The sequence below is a fragment of the Populus trichocarpa genome, chromosome 1, assembly GCF_000002775.5.
Source record: "Populus trichocarpa isolate Nisqually-1 chromosome 1, P.trichocarpa_v4.1, whole genome shotgun sequence".
Lineage (NCBI taxonomy): Eukaryota > Viridiplantae > Streptophyta > Magnoliopsida > Malpighiales > Salicaceae > Populus > Populus trichocarpa.
The window spans coordinates 6,751,831-6,773,166 of NC_037285.2; the positions used below are offsets into that span (position 1 = coordinate 6,751,831).

At 33.8% G+C, this 21,336-nt stretch overlaps 3 protein-coding genes across 5 annotated transcripts; 1 reads left to right on the plus strand and 2 right to left on the minus strand.

The window, feature by feature from the left end:
- The first annotated feature begins 7,591 nt into the window (after positions 1 to 7,591).
- LOC7467044 (uncharacterized) lies at positions 7,592 to 9,306 on the plus strand. The gene is made up of 3 exons (XM_002297916.4): positions 7,592 to 8,114; positions 8,403 to 8,754; positions 8,835 to 9,306. Exons 1-3 carry the CDS (start codon positions 7,713 to 7,715, stop codon positions 9,035 to 9,037), a joined length of 957 nt encoding a protein of 318 aa, XP_002297952.1. The 5' UTR covers positions 7,592 to 7,712; the 3' UTR covers positions 9,038 to 9,306.
- Positions 9,307 to 9,660: 354 nt separating this feature from the next.
- Positions 9,661 to 11,901, minus strand: LOC7477825 (uncharacterized). Its single transcript, XM_002299396.4, has 6 exons — positions 11,595 to 11,901; positions 11,298 to 11,510; positions 11,124 to 11,203; positions 10,544 to 10,619; positions 10,186 to 10,314; positions 9,661 to 10,096 (listed from the first exon to the last, which is right to left on the minus strand). The coding sequence occupies exons 1-6, from the start codon at positions 11,709 to 11,711 to the stop codon at positions 10,085 to 10,087; spliced, it is 627 nt and encodes a 208-aa protein (XP_002299432.3). The 5' UTR covers positions 11,712 to 11,901; the 3' UTR covers positions 9,661 to 10,084.
- Positions 11,902 to 12,459: 558 nt separating this feature from the next.
- Positions 12,460 to 20,602, minus strand: LOC7467045 (serine/threonine-protein kinase BLUS1). 3 transcript variants are annotated; one of them, XM_024601924.2, is made up of 21 exons: positions 20,271 to 20,599; positions 18,908 to 19,162; positions 18,669 to 18,793; positions 18,524 to 18,568; positions 18,029 to 18,110; positions 17,836 to 17,904; positions 17,465 to 17,635; positions 17,313 to 17,378; positions 16,279 to 16,347; positions 16,096 to 16,164; positions 15,607 to 15,950; positions 14,915 to 15,051; positions 14,679 to 14,773; positions 14,572 to 14,610; positions 14,429 to 14,485; positions 13,992 to 14,090; positions 13,823 to 13,874; positions 13,679 to 13,734; positions 13,308 to 13,372; positions 13,181 to 13,232; positions 12,460 to 12,991 (listed from the first exon to the last, which is right to left on the minus strand). In XM_024601924.2, the coding sequence occupies exons 1-21, from the start codon at positions 20,433 to 20,435 to the stop codon at positions 12,923 to 12,925; spliced, it is 2,181 nt and encodes a 726-aa protein (XP_024457692.1). In that variant the 5' UTR covers positions 20,436 to 20,599; the 3' UTR covers positions 12,460 to 12,922. The 3 variants fall into 3 exon arrangements, with proteins under 3 accessions (XP_024457692.1, XP_024457696.1, XP_024457704.1); XM_024601928.2 differs by lacking the exon at positions 14,572 to 14,610 and having other exon boundaries at positions 20,271 to 20,602; XM_024601936.2 differs by lacking the exons at positions 14,429 to 14,485; positions 14,572 to 14,610 and having other exon boundaries at positions 20,271 to 20,602.
- Positions 20,603 to 21,336: the final 734 nt, after the last annotated feature.

Genomic DNA, 21,336 nt, shown 5'->3' on the forward strand with positions numbered 1-21,336 from the left:
ATTTATGGCCTGTCCACAATTTGTAATCATGCTAGAAACTCAAAACTAATCAGATGATTTAATTTACTTTCTCCTATGCAGGATTGAATTTATTACCTTTTTTTACATCACTAGCAATCCCCACCTGCAGATTGAACATTTCTATGCATGTCCTTTTTTATACAAAACTGGGACAAATTAAATTATTGTACATCTCTATCTCTCTCTCTCTCTCTCCTGAAACGGTTAAATTTTTTTTATTAATATGATTCTTAAAAGTACTTTCTACTTTAAAAAAATATTAAATTAATATTTTTAATATTTTTTAATTTTTTAATGTATTGTTGTCAAAACTAAAATATATATAATTATTTTAATGTATTTTCAAAAGAAAAATTATTTTGAAAAACACTTTACACTACAATCACAAACATATTCTTAGAAGCCATTTGTTTTTATGGTCAAAACTGTGTTTAGATGCGTTTGACATAAAAAAAATATTAAATTAATAATTTTTTAATGTTTTTCGATAATTTTGATAAGTTGATTTCTCAAATAAAAAAATCTAAAAACAAATATTTTAATATATTTTTAAATAAAAAATATTTTTAAAAATATTTTTCATCACAATACCAAATACAAGCAATATACTATAATTAGTATCAATTATAGGTAGACCTATAAGATATTAAAATTCATCATCGTTAGACCGAATATATAGCTGACCTTATCATTGACCTCCTTTTTTTTTTTTCCTCCTCCATAAATGTTGTGGAAATGTAAGCTCTTCTAGTAGCAGAGATTCTTTCTTTTCTGCGAGTGGTTTGATCGCAATGTGGGATGTTGATGCGTCAGTCATGCAATTAAGTGGACAATGATAGGTGAAGAAAAAAACAACTTCTTTTTGTTGTCATGGGCCATGATCAATGTGAACCGCAGGTCAATACCTGCACAAAGGATTGGTTTAAAGATACTTCTTGTACAGTGTAGTTCGAACATATAAATTCTATTATTTTTTAATGTATAGTTTTTTTAGATTTTTAAACTTAAAATTTATATAGATTTATTATTATTTCATGTTTAATTTTTATTAATTAAAATGAGTCGATAATATTTCAATAAATAACTATTCGATGCGATCGTAATTTTAATATTATATTAAAAAGTTCGTTGAATAAGATTTTGAAATTTGAATTATATTATTATAAAATTTTCTACTTGCAATAAACTATTCGAAGACTAACGGAAAAAATGGATTAAAAGTCAAGCGTTTGTCTCCTTTTCCATACCAAAAAACCACACTGATATTCTATTTTCTTAATTCCAAAATTGCTTTTATATATATATATATATTCTCCGTGCTAGTTTTATTGGTCATTTTGAATTTTCAAATGTCTATTTAACAAAATTTTGACTAATTTTTTCTGTGATTTTATATTAGATAAAAACAGTTATAAAAAAACAGAAACTTTAATATTTCTAAAACTTAATTTTTAAAAATTATAATCACTAAAACCAATTTAAAAAGTTGATGAAAGTTAACTACTTTTAATTTCTCAAAAAAAAAAAAAAAAGAGCATTAATGATCGGAGAGCACGTTTGATGTGAAAATGCGCTCTCTCCTGAGAGTTTTTCTTTAAATTTTATTTCAATTCTTAATTTCTGATCCCATAAGACCCAATAAACTCATAGGTTGCATTTAACTCCCGTCCCATTCCACACTTTGTAGGATTTAAAAATAATTTTTAAATTTGATTATTTTTAAAGTGTTTTACAATTGAAAATGAATTAAAATAATATTTTTTTATTTTTTAAAAATTATTTTTTACATCAACGTATTAAAACTATCAAAAAAATTATTAAAAAAATTTAACTTAAAAAACAATCAAAATTTAATAAAAAAACTAGTTTAATCACAATCTCAAAAGTGATTTGAATAATCAGTAACTAGTGCACAGGTGGTATAGGGTTTTTTTTTTTTAAGAAAGAGAGTGGTTTTTTTTTTTTTTTTTAATGTTTTTAATTAATATAGATATTCGGGCTAGTTTGTGTGTATCTCAACTAATTTTATGGATCCTGAAATTATCTGTAGTGACCTGAGAAAACTCCAAGTTGTAATTATTAAAAAATAAATTTACAGCTGAGTGGTTTTATTTTAACTGTGCTAACAGATAAATAAGCTGTCATTTCGATGGGTTTTGTTTTGTTTTTTTTTTTAATATTAGCACTCACGAGTCACGATAATCTCCCACGGCATTCATGAGCACAAGTTGTGCAATATTCAAACCTGTCATTTTTAGATGATAAATACATGATTTTATCAGATTTGGGAAAACTTCAATTCAGCCCCCCAATGCAACGCCTCATTATGATTGAGTTCAAAACCTTTTATTTCAATCAATTTTAACCCAAATCTAATTGATATTAGGTAATTTCACCCCTTTATTAATTTATTTGTAGCATGGTAAAAAAAACTCCATCCAATTTATATGTGATTTGGACATGATCAGCAGGTGTTTCCTTCCAAGGCACCAAAATACGTCCCAAAATGTTCTAAGAGATAATTTTAACACTAAATAATATTAAACATTCCTCCATTTTACTAATAAAATTCAATGTTAAGAATGTCCCTTTTTAGTAAGTTGAAGTTTATTTTAATTGTGAGCGTGCCACTAACAATAGACGGAGGAATTAAGGGGCAATATTGTCAAAATCTTTTTATTACATTTAGCAAGATTGATAAAATAAAATAAGATAGGACACAATTGATAATAAGATAATATCTTAAGGGTTACTTTGAAGTTTTCAGTTAGATTAATGTGAAAAGGGCTGAAGAAAATGATTGGTGAGTTGAATATTCCGAGTCCGTCCAATTTTTTCCACTCTTTCAGCAGCACTCTTTGTTTAAAGAACTGGGTCAAATATCTCATTCTGCGTCAAGTTATTACAACCTGGAATCCTTAAACCCGCTGCACTCGTATATTATTTTATCATATTTTTTTGAACAACAAACGTAAATTCCAAAGGATTACTTGTATAGCTATCTGAAAATTGTTTAATACAAAAAAAAATCATCAATAAAAAAAAACTATGATGATATTTATTAACTAAACATAACATTGTTGTTTCTATCTACAAATACCGAAAGAATTATAGGTAACAATCAAAAAATCAAAATAAAATAAAATTAGACAAATATTTCCTTGTTATTTTCATCAGAAAATATGACATGTTAATATTACAGATGAAATTATTGATACAATGTAACCGCCGCTAATATTCATTGCTAAATTTTTTGGTAATATTTAAGTTATAACATGTTAGATCTTCTCTTCCCCTCCCCATTTCTTCGTCTTCTTTCTTTTTTTCTGCAAAAAACATCATCATTCCCCCCTTATTTTTTTACAAATCAAGCTTCAATCATCACAAATTTAGTCACCCCAGCACTTAGTCTATCAATATCTCTGTTCTTGTTCAATTATTTTTTAAGATTCGCCACATCAAGTTAACAGACCTACTTGTTTTTTATTGCAATTCATTTTTTTATGTTAGTTTTTTTGGCATTTTTATGTAGTATATGTGGTTTATTCGTATGTTTACTTGTTTTATAGCCTTTTCATATAGAAATTTGTTGTGTGAATGTATGGTTTGTACATTTTAGGGTGTTTTTTGAGATTTTGAAAAATTATATTTACAATTCGGATAAATTATATTCAATAATATTTTTTGAATTAATAATAAAATTTTGGTTTTTTATTTTAGTTTAATTCTTTTTTATTTTAATTTTTAAAAAAATATTAAATACAATACTAACAAAATTACCGACAGAATTTACATCACCGGTTGAATGACTGACAGATTAACTATCTCTCAGAAAGTTCTAAAGAGTTGAAAATGAATTAAATAACTTGCCACTATTAGATTTAATTCTTTAATTACTTGATTTTATCGGTAATATGTATATGATTATCAATAGATTAATTATTAATGATTTATTTTATCGGTGATATGCTATAAACATCGATGGATTTACCGGTAAATGTTTTTGTTTGACACACTATTTCTACATGAAAATCCATTGAAGATTACATTACAATTGAAATAACAGACAAAATATAACTCAGCAAAGATATGTTTTTGTACATAAATTTATATTCGTGACTCCGTCAGTGAGTTTGTTTTCGACAGAAAATTAATCCATAGCTGCGTATTGCTAGCTCAATAGGATCTTTTCATGTTGACAGTGACTGCTCACTAGCTAGTGGTGTCGTGCATCCGCAGTAACAAAGAAAATAAGAACCTTCCATTCGTTAGATCCTATCTATCTCTTGTTGCTCGTGATCGACCTTCAAGGTACGTGGAAGTGGATATTCCAGAATTTCGTTACCTTTTTCATATGATGTTTGTTGCCTAATACGTGTCCCAAGAGAGAGAAAAAAGTGGCTAACAAAGGATAAGAGGAGGCAGGCGCCCCAAATATCTTTGCATGGCTGGTCTGGCAGCAGCACCAGCAGCAGCACCAGCAGCAGGAGGTCGGCAAGGGGATCCCTAATTACAATCTTTACTCTTACATCTCAGCGTAAATATATAATTTTTATTAACCATTTACTTAATTTTGATATGAATAAGATGTGCAAGCTTGATGAGGGAGGTAAACTCATTGATAAGCGCGGGCAAATTACTGAGAAAATGAGCAACACCCCTCTTTCCTCAATCCATGGAGGTTCTAGTCAGCGAAACTAATGTCTGTATACTCCTGTTAACAATAAACAACTATTATTGTATTATATATATATATATATATATATATATATATATATATGGGGGATTTACTATATGTGCAAAATGCATAAGCTTCCCTCTTAGATTTTACATTAATGGACCAGAGCGGTGCCTGTTCTTTAAAATATTTGGTTATCAAACTTTTTTTATTGTATTTTTTTATGACCAAATTGAAGATTAATTTCTTATAATTTGTCATAGAAGGATACAATTTAAAAGAAGAAGATTAAAGTGTAAAACATGGTAAAATAATCTTGTATTTGTAAATTAGTAGCTTTCTTTTATAAATAATTATTGGTAGCGATAATATGCAAAAGGTAGAGATTAATTATTATTTTTTTTAAATCCAAATTATTGAATTCTGTTTATAAACTTGATAATTACTTTTCAGTCCTAACTAACAAATAATAAAATAACAAGTAATTAAATAATCTTAGAATTACGAACAAAACATATTGAAACACCTTACACCTATTTGATCTAAAAAATAACAAGTTATCCATACAGCTTTTGTTTGACATACTATTTGATCTCTTAGTTAAAAAAATATAAGCTTTAAAATTTTTATTTTTATTAGCTACCCATTAGAACTTAGATTCATGATTCTCAAACTTTCTTTAAAAAAAAAATCAACTAAATTTGTTATTTAAGGAATTGAAAAGAATCATAAGAATCCTAAAATTCTAAAAAGTAGACATATATCCATTTAATATAAATAAATCAAGAAATAAAAAAAAATTGAGAGAGACCAACCTACCTAAAAAAATGCAAAGAAATTATCGAGAATAAAATAACAAAAAAGTAGAAATTATTGAGATATAAACCCACTACCTGTGATCTTTCTCTATCCATGTAATTTGTTTTTTCAAGATATGACTTGTTAGGTTGTTATATTAATATTTTCATATAAAAAATACTTTGAAAAAAAAAAGGAGATTAATTGCTTCCTTTTGTCTCTGTCAAAGAATCATCTTAACCTAATAACTTAAGTTATTAGGTGAGGTTTCAGGATATGATTTATATTATTCTCTAACACATCCCCTCAAGTGAAAGCCCTCTGGATTTGAAACTTGCACAGGCCCACATTATCTTGTATTTAATTTTTTATCAAATAAATAAGGATGGTGAGATTCGAACTCGAGACCATTTGGTCATCAAGGCTCTGATACCATATCAAAAAACCATCTCAATCCAATAATTTAAGTTATTAGATAAAATTTCAGGATATGATTTATATTATTTTCTAATATCCTCCGTGTTGTGTGGTGGAAATTTGGAAGAGGGATGTGGGACAGCTGTGAAAGGGTTGAGATGGAATTGGAGGGCGTTAGATGGGCTATTGATGTTGAGGTTTGGGTGTGGTTTTCTGGATCTTCTGCTAAATACAGCTTGAGATTACGTTGCAAAGGATATTTTTGTTCATCTTGTAATCAATACTCACTTGTCATCTATCTTTATTGTTTTTTTTTGTTTTGTCTTTTTTTCATCAGAAATTCGATGCATCCGACTTCACCCCACTTCACGATGACGCAGCTTGTAGGCCTAGCCACTAACCAGATAGCTAGTGAAAAGCCACTTGATCTTTCCTATACCAGTAATAAAAGAATCGACCCCTTTCCCTTTGGTGCAGAAGTTCCCTGTTACTTGGATTCAACACATGTACTCAGGCTCTGGTCAAGCTTGTTCTTGAAAACAAGTGAATTGATAACACTCAACTGATCGGGACCGATTGTTAGGCTGGCTTTGTAAGATCATTGGCAGAGATAAAATCCAGTCAACTGGGAAAGATATGCATGCCCAGCGAAGTCATTCTTGGAAGTATTACTAGAACTGTAATTCTCAACTCGACAATGAACATGGAAAGTCATACACTGGAATGGAGGAACTGAAATTTCAGACTCTGTGTTCAAATACCACTTAACTAAGTATAAGAGCAAATAAGAGGGGGGAGCAAGAGGCTTATGGAGTATTATACACTAAAATTACTCTCTCTTAAAAATCGCTGAGGCAGAGTAAAAGGTAAAAACTTGCTCCTGTTTACTACAGGAAACCAGACAAGAAGTCTACTCGTAGAGAAAGAGAACAGAGTGTTGGAGAATCGTCCCAGATCACCCTTGTTACCGCGGCTATATATAGCTTTGTTGTTGATGGCAACTGCCCCATACAGTCAGCCTTCCTTTTGTAATGGAGCTCTTCATTGGCGTTCTAATAATATTGAATATTGTTTTGCCATTACTGCTTTAGATTCTGCTCCTGGAGAAGGAAACTGTGGGAGGTGCCATTATGGTCGCCCTTGTGCAGCTCTGATACTATACTTTGGGAGGGAGTTCTTAGACAACGGCACTCGAAATTTTACTTACAACTAATTTTTTTTAAAAAAAAAAAAAACTGTATTAGTTACTCCAAATATTAGTGTAATGATTAGGAATAGTGAGATACGATTAAGGGGATTGGGATCCTCTAGAAGGAAAAGCACGAAGATGTGGAGTGAAAAGAAGAAAAGGAAAAGCTAAACTTCATTCCCCCCCCTATAGATTAATCAATACTCCACTTCTATCCTTATATTTAAGATTTTCCAATTCTACCTTTCTAGTTTTCAAAAAGTTCGATTTCTCCTATAATCACTATGATGTTATTCAGTGTTTTTATGAGAGACTATAAAATTCATTCATGGAGATTCGAGAGGGAAAATAGTAAAACAAAATAAGAACAAAAAACTTTTGTTAGTTGCAATTTGTTAGTTGTTTGGTAGTTAAACTTTTCAAAAAACTAAAAAGAAAAAAATTTCAAATTATAAAGGTAGAAGTGAAACATTGATGAATCGATAAGGATAAAAATATAGTTTTCAAAAAACAAAAGATTTAGAAAGAAAACTTGAAAAAGTTGCATCCAAGATATCATCAATCCAAAACCACTCTTCTTCAATCTATCACCCACAGACACAGACACACATGGCCACAACAACCAACCCCATTAAAATCCTCTCTCCAAACTCCAGACTCCTCCTCACAAAGCCCTTCTGTATCACATCACCAACATGTCCAACACTCTTCAACAGAGCCACAACTTCACTGCACAAACCTTTACTTGTAATAAAATGCAGCAGCAATAGCTCAGAAGAGATAGGACCAAGTAATGGTAATAATTTGAAGGATGCATTGTCTGGTATGGTGGACAAGCAAGTGGAGGAACTTTTAAACAGACAAGAGAATAGGGTGTTGCTTGACGGGTTAGAGAAGGCATCGCAAAGAGTGGAAATGGCTAGAAGAGAACTTGCTGAGATTGAAAGACAGGAACTTGAGGCTAAACAATTGAGGGATTATATTAACCAGCTTGAAAGTAGAGCTTCTGAGGTCTGCTGTTTCTCTCTAATCATGTTCATGGGTTTTTATTTTTTTTAGTTTTTTCTCTCTTATCATGTTCTTGGGCTGTTGTAAATGGGATTTTGAGATTGCAGGCTTTCTTGTGATTATCAATGAAGTAATCCTCTTGGTATGATTTGGCTTGTGAATATGAGATTTTGAAGTCTATCGTATCAAATGAAAGGGAACTGATCTATTTTAAATGCTCTATTGCAGAATTATTGTTTGAAATTTGTTACTCTTGTTTGGTGTTGTTGTTTGATTTTGGTTGAATTCAAGATTGCAGAATGTCAGCAGGAGATCTTAGAGGCAAGAGCCATGGTTGAAGAAGCAGAACGTTCGCTGTCACTTAATAATGATGGGGATGCTTTAGAAAGCAAGGAGATTAGCAGAGATCAAGAAAGACTGGAGTCCATAAAGGCAGGTTTTGTATCTGCACTTGTCGGCACCCTTGCTGGGCTCCCCATTTCTCTCACTCAAGTGACCAGCAATGCTCAGCTAATACTTCCGTCCACAATCACCTTCATTAGCTGTGCATTATTCGGCTTAACCTTTCGATATGCAGTAAGAAGAGACTTGGACAATTTTCAGCTGAAGACGGGGACAGCTGCAGCTTTTGGCATTGTGAAAGGTATCACTTTTAGTTTTTTCCAAAGGATCATACGAGAATTTGACAGTTTTTCTTACAAGGAAAATGGATTTACAACGCAGGTCTTGCTACACTAGCTGGAGGACAGCCATTGGAGCTCGATCCTGAAAGCTTCTTGTCGCATGCCTTTAATGGTGCAAAGTATGTATCAGAGAATCTTTTGATCTTTGCTTTTGCTGCTGTTAGTCTGGATTTCTGCTTTAAGATGGGGCTTTTAAGTCCCTTTCCTATGAAAAGGTCAGCTTCAAGGACTAACATAGAATGAATCCCCTCTACTGGATTCAATATTGCCCAATATCTGCTGCCTTGGCAACAGGATGTAATTGCACCAACAAAATGAAAAATTCATAACTGTGCTCTCCTCCACCCTTCCATGAGTTCTCTGCATCATAGTCACCGTTAACAACTCGCTGATTAAAGCCATAAAAATGTCTTTCCTAAACCCACTTATTTTCTTTCCTTTCCTTTCTTTCTTGTAGTTTGCTACAATGTATAGTTTACTTTCCTTAAAGCATGCCATTTTTATGCTGATTAGATGCTGGATTGAGTCTGATTTCTTGTGCATCTAAAACTGAATTGCTACTTAATATTGGCAGTATTGTGTCATTTTCGCAAATCAAAACCTCATTTGGAAAATGAAATACTAACAGTTTTGTCATTTAACCTTTGGTTGTCGCCGAAGGCTTGAATTCTTCATGTGTTGAAGATATAGCGTATGACTGGAAAAAACACCTTCATATCCAAGCAGCTATCACAGTATTCTTAACAGTCGAGACGTGATTTGTTCGCGCGCCCTAGGTCATTTGAGGCAACTTGCAAACCCCTTGGAGTCCAAATTTTAGCAGGACAATTTGTCTGAGAGAGACCTCTATTCAGCTACACAATTAGTAATACACACACACATGCAAACAGTATATTCTTGCCATTGTCACTTGTGAACAATTCCCAAGAGAGTTTAGAGAATTAATCTTGTGTGTGACACGCTCGCTTAACTAGTCAGGCTGCCATCGTATATCTGGAAATTTGGGGTTTCAAAAAATATGATAAAAAATATCAACATGGGAATATTCTACCTTTTATAATCTCCAAATCTAAAGCCAAAAATACGCTTCCAGACCATTCTTATCAAAAGAACACCTATTTAACCAAGCCACATTAACCATGAAGCCGTTGTTCTATTGTTTCCCCAGCTCACCATCATCATCCCAACCTCCATTTGAGTGTGCTTGATTTTCTGAGTGGTTTCATGGGACTCCCCACTGACGAATCTCATTTCTTGATTACTCGTCAGCAGATGGCAGAACCTGTGTTCTCATTCTTTCTCCTGATATGGAAAGTAAGAACTCAACTATAATCTCATTGATCATTAGAAGAATGAAACGAAAATTAACATGAGCTTCCATTTATTGGTACCTCCTTTGATGGTTCCTGATGCTCCCTCAAACTGACATCTTTCTTTTTTGTCAGTGAGGGTAGAAACTTAGCTGCTTCACTAAATGATTGAAATCCATGAATATCTCCATTTTTTATGCTTGCTTCTAGCTGCAAAAAATTAGCGGCACAATAATGAACACTAGCTTGTATGGTGGTAACCAAAGCCATTAACTTACAGAATTTTTTGCTCTTATTTAGTTCTGATAGTACTTGAAACATACGGTTTCAGTCAGAATATATTTTACATAGTTTATTCTACTCGTCTATCATAACGGTAAGAATATGTAGAGAAACCCCATACCAGGAGGTAACCAAAAAGGTTTGAGAGGTATTGTACCTGAACATGAACAATGCCGAAAATAATGCTAGCTATAGGCAGCCAGCTCTCTTCAGGTGACAGGGACATATTTGATCTATTAAGCCAGATTAAAAAAAAACCATACAATCAAATTCATGTATCCAATCCAAATTAACTGTTGTTAAGTGGTCGCAACAGATTATTTTTTTACAGCATCAAGCAGTGTAATATCTCAAGTCTGAAATTGTCTTACTCACACTGTTCACATTACAAATCCTTCAATCAAACTAAAATATTAACATTAACATTTGGCGAAAGAAACAACATTAAAGAAAACTCTTCAAACTCAACACAAAGTTTGCATTTTGCATTCAAAGAAACAACACTCATAACCAAACTAGCAAGACGCGGCGTAAGTGGACATCCAGTCCCAAATGTTCACATCCCAAAATCGATCCCTGACCAACAAAGATAAACCTACACTACAAATCAGCATCCCCTATAAACCTTTAACAAAGCATCAATAAAAACAAAACTAACTACCACATTAAAAACCAGAATTATGAGAAATAATGTAAGCATGGTACTATAAAACTAAAAGAAAATATAAAAAATAAACCTCAAATAAGGAGCCAGGTAAACAAGAGAATAAATAGCATATCTTCTTTTCCCAGTATCAAGCCAAGCAAAAACCCAACTCTGCCAACAAAACAACAGAAGATCAAAACTTTATCAACATCCAGATTCCAAAAACAAACAAAAAATATAAAATCAAAGATAGAGACACACTTACAAGCCAATTGAAGTAAGGAATGAAACTAATAACACCCATAACAGCAAATCTCGTATCAGTTGTAGTAATCCCCGAATAACTCTCCGCCTCCTCGTCCTTGGTAACTGTATTTGGCAATAGCAAAGAGCTCAGCATACACAAACCTATAGCCGCAGCAAACGGGGTGTCGTCTGATAACAGTGCCCTGCATTTTCCCCTGTTAATCTTCCCCCCCTGCATTAACACCAACAAAAACAGTTCAAAAGAGGGGATATTTAAAGTAAGAGGTAAGTGCGTTTTTGCAGTGTTTTTTTTTACCTTGACGAGGGTTTTACAGTGTTGATGGAAATGAGAGGGTTTTAGCTTGGCGAGTGGTGAAGTTAAGCTAGGAGGTTTTAGAGAAGGACAGAGTGAAGTGGTGGTCAGTGTGATCATTGAAGGCAGGAGATATGGAGATTAGATTTAAGCCTTTAAGGAGAGAATGTGATCAAAGGAGGAAGAGAAGACAGAATCTTTGAGTTTCGTACTTATCGAGAAGAGTGTGGGTATACGGTCATCGACGTTGACAGCTATGTTTATACATACATAAACACTCCCTTTTTTTCTTTGGCGGTTGAATGTGAAAGGGTATTCTCGACAGGTTGCTTTTAATCATTTCTACTTTCTTATAAACTTCGGTCTCGGATTTGAGTTCCCTTGCTAGTTTTCTTGCAGAAGTGATGCATAGATATTCAATTAACCATCTTAAGCTTTGACGTCGTCGACATTAGTGTGATTACAGTATCTCCAATGCATGTATTGTGGGTATGGAATACCCAAGTCATGTAGAGAGAGAGAGGGGGGGGCGAGCATACCAGGACGCAAGACCTAACAAGGATTCTAAGCTCAGGAAGTCATACGGTCAGATGCTAACTATTAACGAAAGGGACTCTTTTGCTGCCAGTTGTATTCGCTTGCGGTCTTGCACTGAGATTTACTTCAAAACGTAATTCTTCCAATCCGATAAAACTTCGGACTCTTTCAATCCATGATGTCTTGATCTTACATGAAAGAGAGATGTTCACATTAAGCAAGGGCGCCATTGACAATGAGGCCATTAGCATGGAGAGAAGGGGAAGATTATGCTTGTTCATTCATTCGTTACCATTCTCTAATAGTGGTGAAATTCCAAAGTTTAGTAGTATGGGTGAAAAAGTTGCATAATTTTCATAAACACAAAGGTTCTACCAACATGTACAAGATCAAATCTGTATGAACAAAATAATACATTTGAATAACCTGATTTAAGTATTGAGATGTATATATAAACAAACACTTGAAGCTTTCTAACTCCTCATGGCGACTGATTTTAACAAAAAGCAAGCCAGGAAAATTCTGCTAACTTGCGGATATACTTCACACGGCTCGGGACAAGGTCGTTTCCAATTGAATTTGATAGATAGAATTGGTCTTCAAAGAACTGTGTACAACGGATTTGCAGAGGAGATGCAGAAACGGTGTTTTGTCCTTTGCAACCTTACTCCAAAATCCAACTCAAAGATGGTTCTAATCCAGCCCGTATAAAGAATGGCTAGCGCTTATCTGCATGTACAGCTCTTGCCTGAATTTACAGAAGGTTTCACTTTACCGTGATAAGAAATACGCTTTCAGGCATCCACTTCGCTCCTTTCCCCATTCTCTTCCCTACCAGATATGGCTTTCAGCTGCTGTTGCAACTGTAAGAATAACAAAACATTCTCAACTTAATTCGCCCCAATACTGGGTATAAATGTATTTACAGACTCAACTGTTTTCTATTTATCCCATCATGAAAGAAGGGGTGAGACTATTAGTGATCGCTCTACATCCCTAAGAGTATGATGATGAAACAGGTACATCAAAATCGATCCTCACAAGCAACTTACTTGCTCATATTTTAGCTTTTCAGCATTCAGTTCATCGGTCAAATTCACCATCCTGCAAAGTGTGAGTGAGAACATTAAACAAACTTAAATATGTATAAGCCAGAAAGGAAAGGACAAATGATCAAACCTATTTTGAAGCTCAGTGATCTTGATCAATAATGATTTCTCCCTCTCAGAGGATGCTGCTTCGACCTGTAACAGTGAGTAGATCAGAGGAATCATGATACAGCAAACCAACCAGTCACTATGAAAGAGACTCGGTAATTTCAGGAAATACAAAGAAATAATAAAAACCAACTTTCACAAATAAGTGTCCTACTGTATGAAATTGAACCTGCACAAGTTCAGTTACATGACCCTGCGTTCATGCTACCAAATCCCACTAAAGCATCATCACTGAAGAAAATCTTGGATCTTAAAAAAGGATGCACTTATATACAAGAATTTGGAACCCAATAGTTGGGAAAGAGCTAAATTATAGATAGAATATCTGCTTACACTTCCATTGTTCTCTGAACCATGAGGCAATGGCGGCAACTTCCCATTTTGAGCAGCTGACACAAAATAAAGTACACGGCTTGTTCAATTGCTTCTCCCCAAAAATCAGACCAAATAGCATGCTGTAACAGATATTTTACTCACCTTCTATGGCCTCAGCTGGCTGCAAGCTATTCAATAAACTCATAATAATATCCTGGAATAAAAAAATATGATTACAAGAACGACTGGCTTTAGGTTTTACAGAATTCAAGGCAAACAAACCTTGAAAGGAAAAACAACATTCAACTGAAAGTAAAGCGTGCTTTTTTACCTGTTGAATTGAGGTCTGCTGAAAAAGATTCTGAAGATGAGGGAAGAGTAGAGCATGGACACTATTGTTGCTAACCTCTTTTGGAGGCTGATTCACAGGCTAGAAAAAAAGAGCATGACATGGAATTGGTTAAAGGATGACAAATGCAGGAGCAGTGGCTTAATTAGTGAGGCAATTCATAGACTACGCAACAGATATATATATATATATATATATAAAAAGTCAAGACTTGATATGAGATCAAGTCATGCTTCATCTTGGAATTAAGAGTGAAACCACACCTAACCCGATTTCTAAAGCTAATGACTCAGTGGGCACTTGAAGTCCAGTGTCTTTCAAATAAAAATCCCATAAACTCACAAGACATGTGGTCATAAATTTGTTTGATCAATATCAAGAGTTAGATATATTCAGACAAAAAAAGTCAATGCACGTACCATTTGCTTTGGCTCAAACATCCACTCACCAACACTAGCAGACTTTCTCAGTGGTGACTGAAAATCACAAGAATAAAACATCAAGTGAGAAGCAGACAACACGAGTTGTTACTAAAACTACTGGGTAAAGATGAGCCACCTACTTGTGAAGACCGTCGTGGAACTGTACTTAATGGAATATCCTAGGGCACATTCTTTAGTTAGTGAGAGTCAGATGATAACATAGCACGTCATGAGAATTGAGTGTTACCTTTACAAGATCTAAATTTTCTGATGTAACTGAGAACCTCCCCTTTATTTGGACCAGATTTGTCTTCGACTTTTCATCCAAAGAATCTCTAAATCCTATTATAGGAAACAAGTAATGATAAAGAACCAATAAACCATGTTATAGGAGTTGCAGCGCTATTTGATAGCTGCAAGTTCTAGCTCTTTTTGATGATTACAATAACAGTAACAGTAAAGAGGAAACTCAATAGCAATAACCTCCTGAAGATTTTATGGGAGCTGATAAACTGTTCGCTGAAGCTCGATTTGGAAGCATTAGAGGACCACTAAAGCTTGGAGCTTTCCGAACTTCACGGGTGGCTCTTTCAGCTGTTGGATGAATTTCATTCTCAAACCTATTAATCAACAGATGAGCCCAATAATTTCAAATTTGGAGCATATGGAAATATAGAGGCACAAAGTTTGTGCTAGTTTCATAAACTTGCGCACAAATGTTCAAGTTCAAGTAAATCAAAAGAATTTTACATCAAAAGTATAAAACGAATAATTGAACTTCACATAAAATAGTAACAAAGCTCTTACTTAGGACCTGGCATTTCTCAGCTCAAAAATGCCTGTTACAATTTATTACAATCAAATCATGTTCAACAAACCACCAGCTGACGTATAGAATCATATCTTAAAAGAATTTCCAATGCTAAATAACTAAACCTCAATCAACTTATTGAACTTAAAGCCTTCCTTTCGCAAGTTTGGAATACAGGCTAGAGTTATGACTCAAATTGTCAAGTACAGAGAGTGAGGCCATTCCGTGCCACCACTAATACAAGTTTGACAAATAAAAACATCACCCATGAAACTACTATCATTTCACATTATGTTTCAAACAGCTCTAATTGAGACAGATCTTGTTAATGCTGTAAGAAAAACTAAAAAGGAAGACAACAAACCTTTCAGAAGTGCGCCCCCTTTCTGATAATGAATGAGAAAATACAGTACCAGGCATGAGGGGCCCACTATGGGTTTGGCGACTTTTCACTGTTTTGGCCTTGGCCTGTGCCATGACGCTTTCTGAAGTCGAGGCCTTTGCTTCAGAGCTTGATCCATTTCTCTTCCACCCAACTTTTTCAAGGCTACTGGTTTCCAGCAAGTCACTTTCTGGTAACTTGCCCTTTCTAATGAAGTTATCTGCCTGAGGCAATTCACCCCCACTTAATTGTCTGCTGTACTCAACCAGCTGTATTTCACTATTTGAATTTACTTTCACTGAACTAGATTGGGAACCAATAGCAGCCTGCAAACAACAAACAAGTTCATTTGTTTGAGAACCAAAAATTTCCCAAAGCAAGAGAGGCACCTCAAGGAGCAGAAATAAATACAGCGGACAATGGTAACAACTTCAGATTAATAAAAGAACTCTTCAGTGACTCATTTATTACCTTACCACCACCAAATTTAATGCTTTCATCTTCTTCCCTCGTCTCTGGTATATCATCATCATCTCGCACCTAGCAAAAAAGGAACAGTTATCATTTCCTAATTGTATAACCAGCAAGAAAAATACTGCTGCAAACAATGAAAATGTAGCTTCATTAAACAAAGCATTTAAATAGTTAGCTTACTAGTGATGCTTGGGCTTTCAAATCCTCAAGGTCAAAATTCCAGGCACTAACTCCCCGTTGATACTCACTCTGATGAGGGTAAGACAAGCCATTACTTAAAAGATCAGAAAGAAAAGCAAAAAAAGAAAGAAAGAAAGAAAGTAGTGGGTACAAATACATTTGACCAATGAATGTTACTTGTCGTCAATTATACTTTCAGTTCTTAACACTTCATACTAAACATCCAGGCACCGCAGATGCATTTATCTAAGAATTTGAATGATAACCTTTCATAAATCAGAAGAGATTATTACTGCTATTATTGGCACAAAATTAATATAAGCATGATTTATTAAGAAAAGAATATATGCCTACATTTGTCTGTACTGTCAGCTTGGTTCTACAATGGGATTGAGTGGGAAGAACAAGTCAAGGACCACATTTTGGTGAAGAAAGTAAAAGTGCTAATACCATGTTTCATAATACTGATCTCAGGGTTCGGATTTCCATAAAGAAAGTGAGAGCCAAAATCTCCATCCATTCAGCTGTTCAACTGTGGAAATACTCAGAATTTTTCGTTTCAAAATTTAACCATTTTATTCCAACATGTTCTATAGTGAAATCTATGTGATATTTAATACTTCTGATGGATTAGGAATTTTCTGGTTTACAACATTCTAAGGGAAAACATAAGAAACATTTTATTGGTTAACTTGTTCAACGGTAGAAAGAAAAGGGATATTTTTCAATTATGGAACCAGAGGACACTTATCACTATTTGTCATCTGTCAGTGTCTTGGTAAGCAATGGACATCTGTACAGCCCCAAAGTAAGACAAACTTAAACAACTCAATTATAACCAAAAAATCAGTGTATAAGAACAGCTGAGGGTGGTAAAATGACCAAACTTATATAATCTAACCAAGCAGGAAAAGGATTATGAAGAAATTAATGAAGATGGATTTGCTAGGAAAACAATGCATGATGAACTGCAGCAAGTGCATCCATTAACCAGATGAAAAGCATCATCTTATGAGGTTGAAAAGCGTGCTAACCTGTGACAATGCTTCTTGTTCTGCAGAAGGCATTTTCTTTAGAGCCAGCTGTGCAGCATCTTTGAGCTGCAATATTTCAGCAAGTTCATCAAACAGCCTAACCAGAAAAACATGAAGCACAAATCAAGTATTGTAGCACTATGATAGCTAACCTGAATAGCTTTCACACGATTCCAAAGTGGGGGCAAGTCTGCAAACAACTTCTTCACAGAAAGCTCTGGAGGCTTTGCATTCTTAAAAAAAGAATGTTTTATTAACTTCTCAGCAGTTGGCCTCTTTGTTTGATCTTTCACAAGGCACATTGCAACCATTTCTTTAAAAGACTGATCACAACTGGAAATCCTCAGATTAGAATCTTAATATATATGAAAAGAAAAAAAAATCACTGAAAACAGCTATACTAGAGGCCTTTTGACAATCTCACTGTACCATCAAAGAAAATGGTGCAAGTTATCCATGTAAATGCAATTCTTACAGAGTAAATCAATTGATGTGAATATCTAGCGAGAAAGAATTTCAATACCTTAGAGAATTTTTTATCACGATCATAATCAAGACCAGGAGGAGCATTCTGTATGGTCATGAGAAGAACCTGACAGAATGAAAAGTAACAGGAAAAAGAAAAGGTATCTTAGCAAGCCACTTAAATGAGAGCTTCCCCAGCTCAAGCTGTATCTTAGTGGACTTTCTTGTTGAATCCTAACAGATGGAAATACCTTCATTGGAGGATATTTTGAAAAAGGTGCATGGCCATGGGCCAGCTCAAGTGCCGTTATACCAAATGACCAAATATCAGCCCTGTACAGGAAAATAGAAGCAATTAAGCAACACACTTATACGAGTTTTCTTTTCTTTCTCAATTTTAAGTCATAGTCAGTTTCTTCAACAGATAAAGGTACCAGTTCTGCCTTAACATTAACCAAAAAAACACATGATATCAATGGAAAAAAAGAACAGAGATTGAGAGATTTCCTCCAAAGAAAGACATGGAAGTATCATGAGAACTTCTGTTGTCCAAAAACAAGCATAAAAGGTTTAGCAAATCAGGTTTGCACACATAAGGATGCATACATATGCACAAACCCAGACTTATGACATGGCAAGCACTGCCAGAAGTTTTTGTAAGCACAGAACATGGATGAAAACATAGCTTGATAAGTTGCACACAGGGGAATCTAACTTCACAAATTAGGTTCACAAAAAGAACTCACTTGGAATTATATCCACTTCCTGGCTGCAAAACCTCAGGTGCCATCCTGCAATTTGGAAGTTAAAGTGCAAGGAGGAGAACACTTACCAATAAAAATACAGCTCAGAACTCAAATTACAAAAAATATCATTACTGATGAAACTTACCAGCATGGAGTCCCCACAAAAGTATTTCTGGAACGCTGTCGATCACCTGTATCAAACATGCAAGCTGAAACACCAAAGTCAGCAAGCTTTACAATCCCATTGGTATCCAGTAGAATGTTTCCAGCCTGCAAGAACAATCGACACATGCAAAAGTTAACATAATATAGCAGTGTTGAGAATAAAAAGAGAAATTTAGACCATCTGATAAAATAAATGGGCCATCTTAATGCTTTACTGACTTTAACATCCCGATGAATATGCCCTTGTCGATGCAGGTACTCCAAAGCCTTAAGCGTTTCTTTCAGAATAGAACCAATAGCAGACTCCTCAAATCCTTCTTGATATGCTATCTTCATGAGGTGCAAACAAGAGCCCTCGGCCATGAACGGCATGACCACCCATAAATTTTGGTCAACAACAAATGAACAATAAGCTCTAATAACATTTGGATGATCTATCAAACTCATGGTTTGAGCTTCCCTCCTTATATCATCCTACATTATAAAAAGTTCATCAAATAACCACTTAAACAAGTCATGAAATACATTTATGAACAGCATGCAAAAAGAAAATCAGTAAGAAGAGCAGAGTGTAACTAATAGAACTACTGCAGGTATCTACTATCAGGGCAAACACACCAACACTGAGCAGTAATCTTCCAAATATTCAATAATAACTTCCAAGCACATTCTTTTTCTGGGTTTTATACCACTACGATCAGAAAGCAAGCAGTACCTGAGTTCCATTCACCAACATATAACTCAAGTTTCACAAATTCTTATGATCAGCTCCAAAAAATTAGTCCATGGGATACCAACACTTTTAGTTACTTTATTTCATCAACTAATGTCGTGACTTGTAATCACTTCTTTGTTGATTATTCCATTCCATGATTGTAAGTATGCATTCAAAATGATCAAAGTCAACATCAATTTAATCCAAAATGTTTTCCTTTATAGCAAGTGTTGCGTCAATCAGTACGTGTTAGTGAGCATTAAACTTCAAAATGATGAAATTGATTTTTATCAAAAAAGCTTACTTTCACCTACTGAATTAAGAAGGCTAACTTGTAAGTATATACAATTAGTTATGGAAAGCATACTGCAATTAATAATTTCAAGTCCACCAAATTTTTTCCCCTTCAATCCAATATTACTAAAATTCACAAATAAATTTCAAATCCATTAAGAATAACTATAAATGCAATAGAGCTTCGAAATTCCGCAATCAAATTTATTGAAAAGTTTACTTGTATCTATAATTAAAAGTGAAAAGTTAACAAAAATATGTCCTAAATTAACAATCCGATGCTAAATAAAATAAAGCCCATTACATTAACAAAAAAATCACAAATCAATTTCAAGTTCAGTAACCATCAAAGGAACAAATCCAATTATCACTTAAGCCTCAGTCAATCAGCCTCTCTGTTGACTATAACTACTCAATAGCAGCTCATTCAAAGCTCAAAACACCACAAAATTCACAATTCGGTCAAAATAGAATACGATCTGACCTTAAATCACACTCAATAATCACTTCAAGTTATCAAAAAATAAGTCAAAAATGAGTCAAAACAGTAAAAAAAAAAAAAAGTAAACAAACCAGATTGCTATTGCAACGATCGAGATCCAAACACTTAATAGCGACTACTTCATTAAACGGAATATAGATCGCTCTATAAACAACAGCACTCGCTCCATATCCTACTTCTTCTAGTAACTTATAATCATTTGGATTCACCGTGTACATCTTTCCCATCCTCCCCATCCACCGTCGCGATAGCGTATCCTCCACCGCCACCACCGGTAGTAACCGCCGATTCTGCAACTCTCTTTTTTTTGGAGAGTTTGAAAAGGTGCCGTTTTGAGGGATATAGGAGTTTTTAATTTGATTGGTTCGTTGACCGCCGATTCTACAAATAATCTGTAGAGAGTAGAGACTAGAGAGAGAGGGGGTGATGACGTGGAGAGTGTGATGGCATTAGGATTTTGACACGTAGATGTGGTTTATATTGATGGCTGGGACCTACTCCCTGCTTTGCTGTTCTAAGATTCGTGAATTTGTTCATTTGGTTTTTCTTTATTAAATTTTTACAATCACGGGTATCATCTAATCAATTTTTGGATATTTAGATTTATAGGATATTTTAGAAATTGTAATTGTTTAGTTGAAACAACTAGTTTATCAGTTTGCATTTGTGTTGTGGACATAAATTTTTCAAAATATAAAAATCATTTAAATTGTTAAAAACTTTCTGATATTGTTATTAAATTCGATATAATTATTTAAATTTAAATTCGATATAATTGTTTAAATTTGAAAAAATCTCTATTTAAATTTTTAGTTGATATTTAGTCAATGTGTCAGCTTTACGACCTGAATTATAGAATTTACTGGGTCAAATTAATTTTTATTTTATTTAATTATGTAATAGAAAATATCAAAACTAATTTATTATCCATCTCAATACTAAATGATAAAATTCAATTAAAAAACCACACTAAATGATGAAAACAGTATCAAAAATAAAACAAAGATATAAAAAAAAAGCGTAAAAAATTCTCAACCCCACTATTTGATTAATACTTAATCAATCTATCAAACTTACAACTTAGATTAGGAACTCCACTTCGTTGATTTAATTTTTTTTATTTTATTATATGATAAG

Coding starts and splice junctions, on each gene's coding strand:
- LOC7477825 (XM_002299396.4), bottom strand. CDS start 11,711: ATGATCACACTGACCACCACTTCACTCTGTCCTTCTCTAAAACCTCCT. Junction 11,204..11,297: donor TTCCTTACTTCAATTGGCTT/GTAAGTGTGTCT, acceptor TTTTGTTGGCAG/AGTTGGGTTTTTGCTTGGCT. Junction 10,315..10,543: donor TCGGCATTGTTCATGTTCAG/GTACAATACCTC, acceptor AATTTTTTGCAG/CTAGAAGCAAGCATAAAAAA.
- LOC7467045 (XM_024601924.2), bottom strand. CDS start 20,435: ATGGGGAGGATGGGAAAGATGTACACGGTGAATCCAAATGATTATAAG. Junction 18,569..18,668: donor TTTGTGGGGACTCCATGCTG/GTAAGTTTCATC, acceptor TCCAAATTGCAG/GATGGCACCTGAGGTTTTGC. Junction 18,111..18,523: donor GGAAGTGGATATAATTCCAA/GTGAGTTCTTTT, acceptor TTTCCTGTACAG/GGCTGATATTTGGTCATTTG.
- LOC7467044 (XM_002297916.4), top strand. CDS start 7,713: ATGGCCACAACAACCAACCCCATTAAAATCCTCTCTCCAAACTCCAGA. Junction 8,115..8,402: donor TTGAAAGTAGAGCTTCTGAG/GTCTGCTGTTTC, acceptor GTTGAATTCAAG/ATTGCAGAATGTCAGCAGGA. Junction 8,755..8,834: donor AGCTTTTGGCATTGTGAAAG/GTATCACTTTTA, acceptor TTTACAACGCAG/GTCTTGCTACACTAGCTGGA.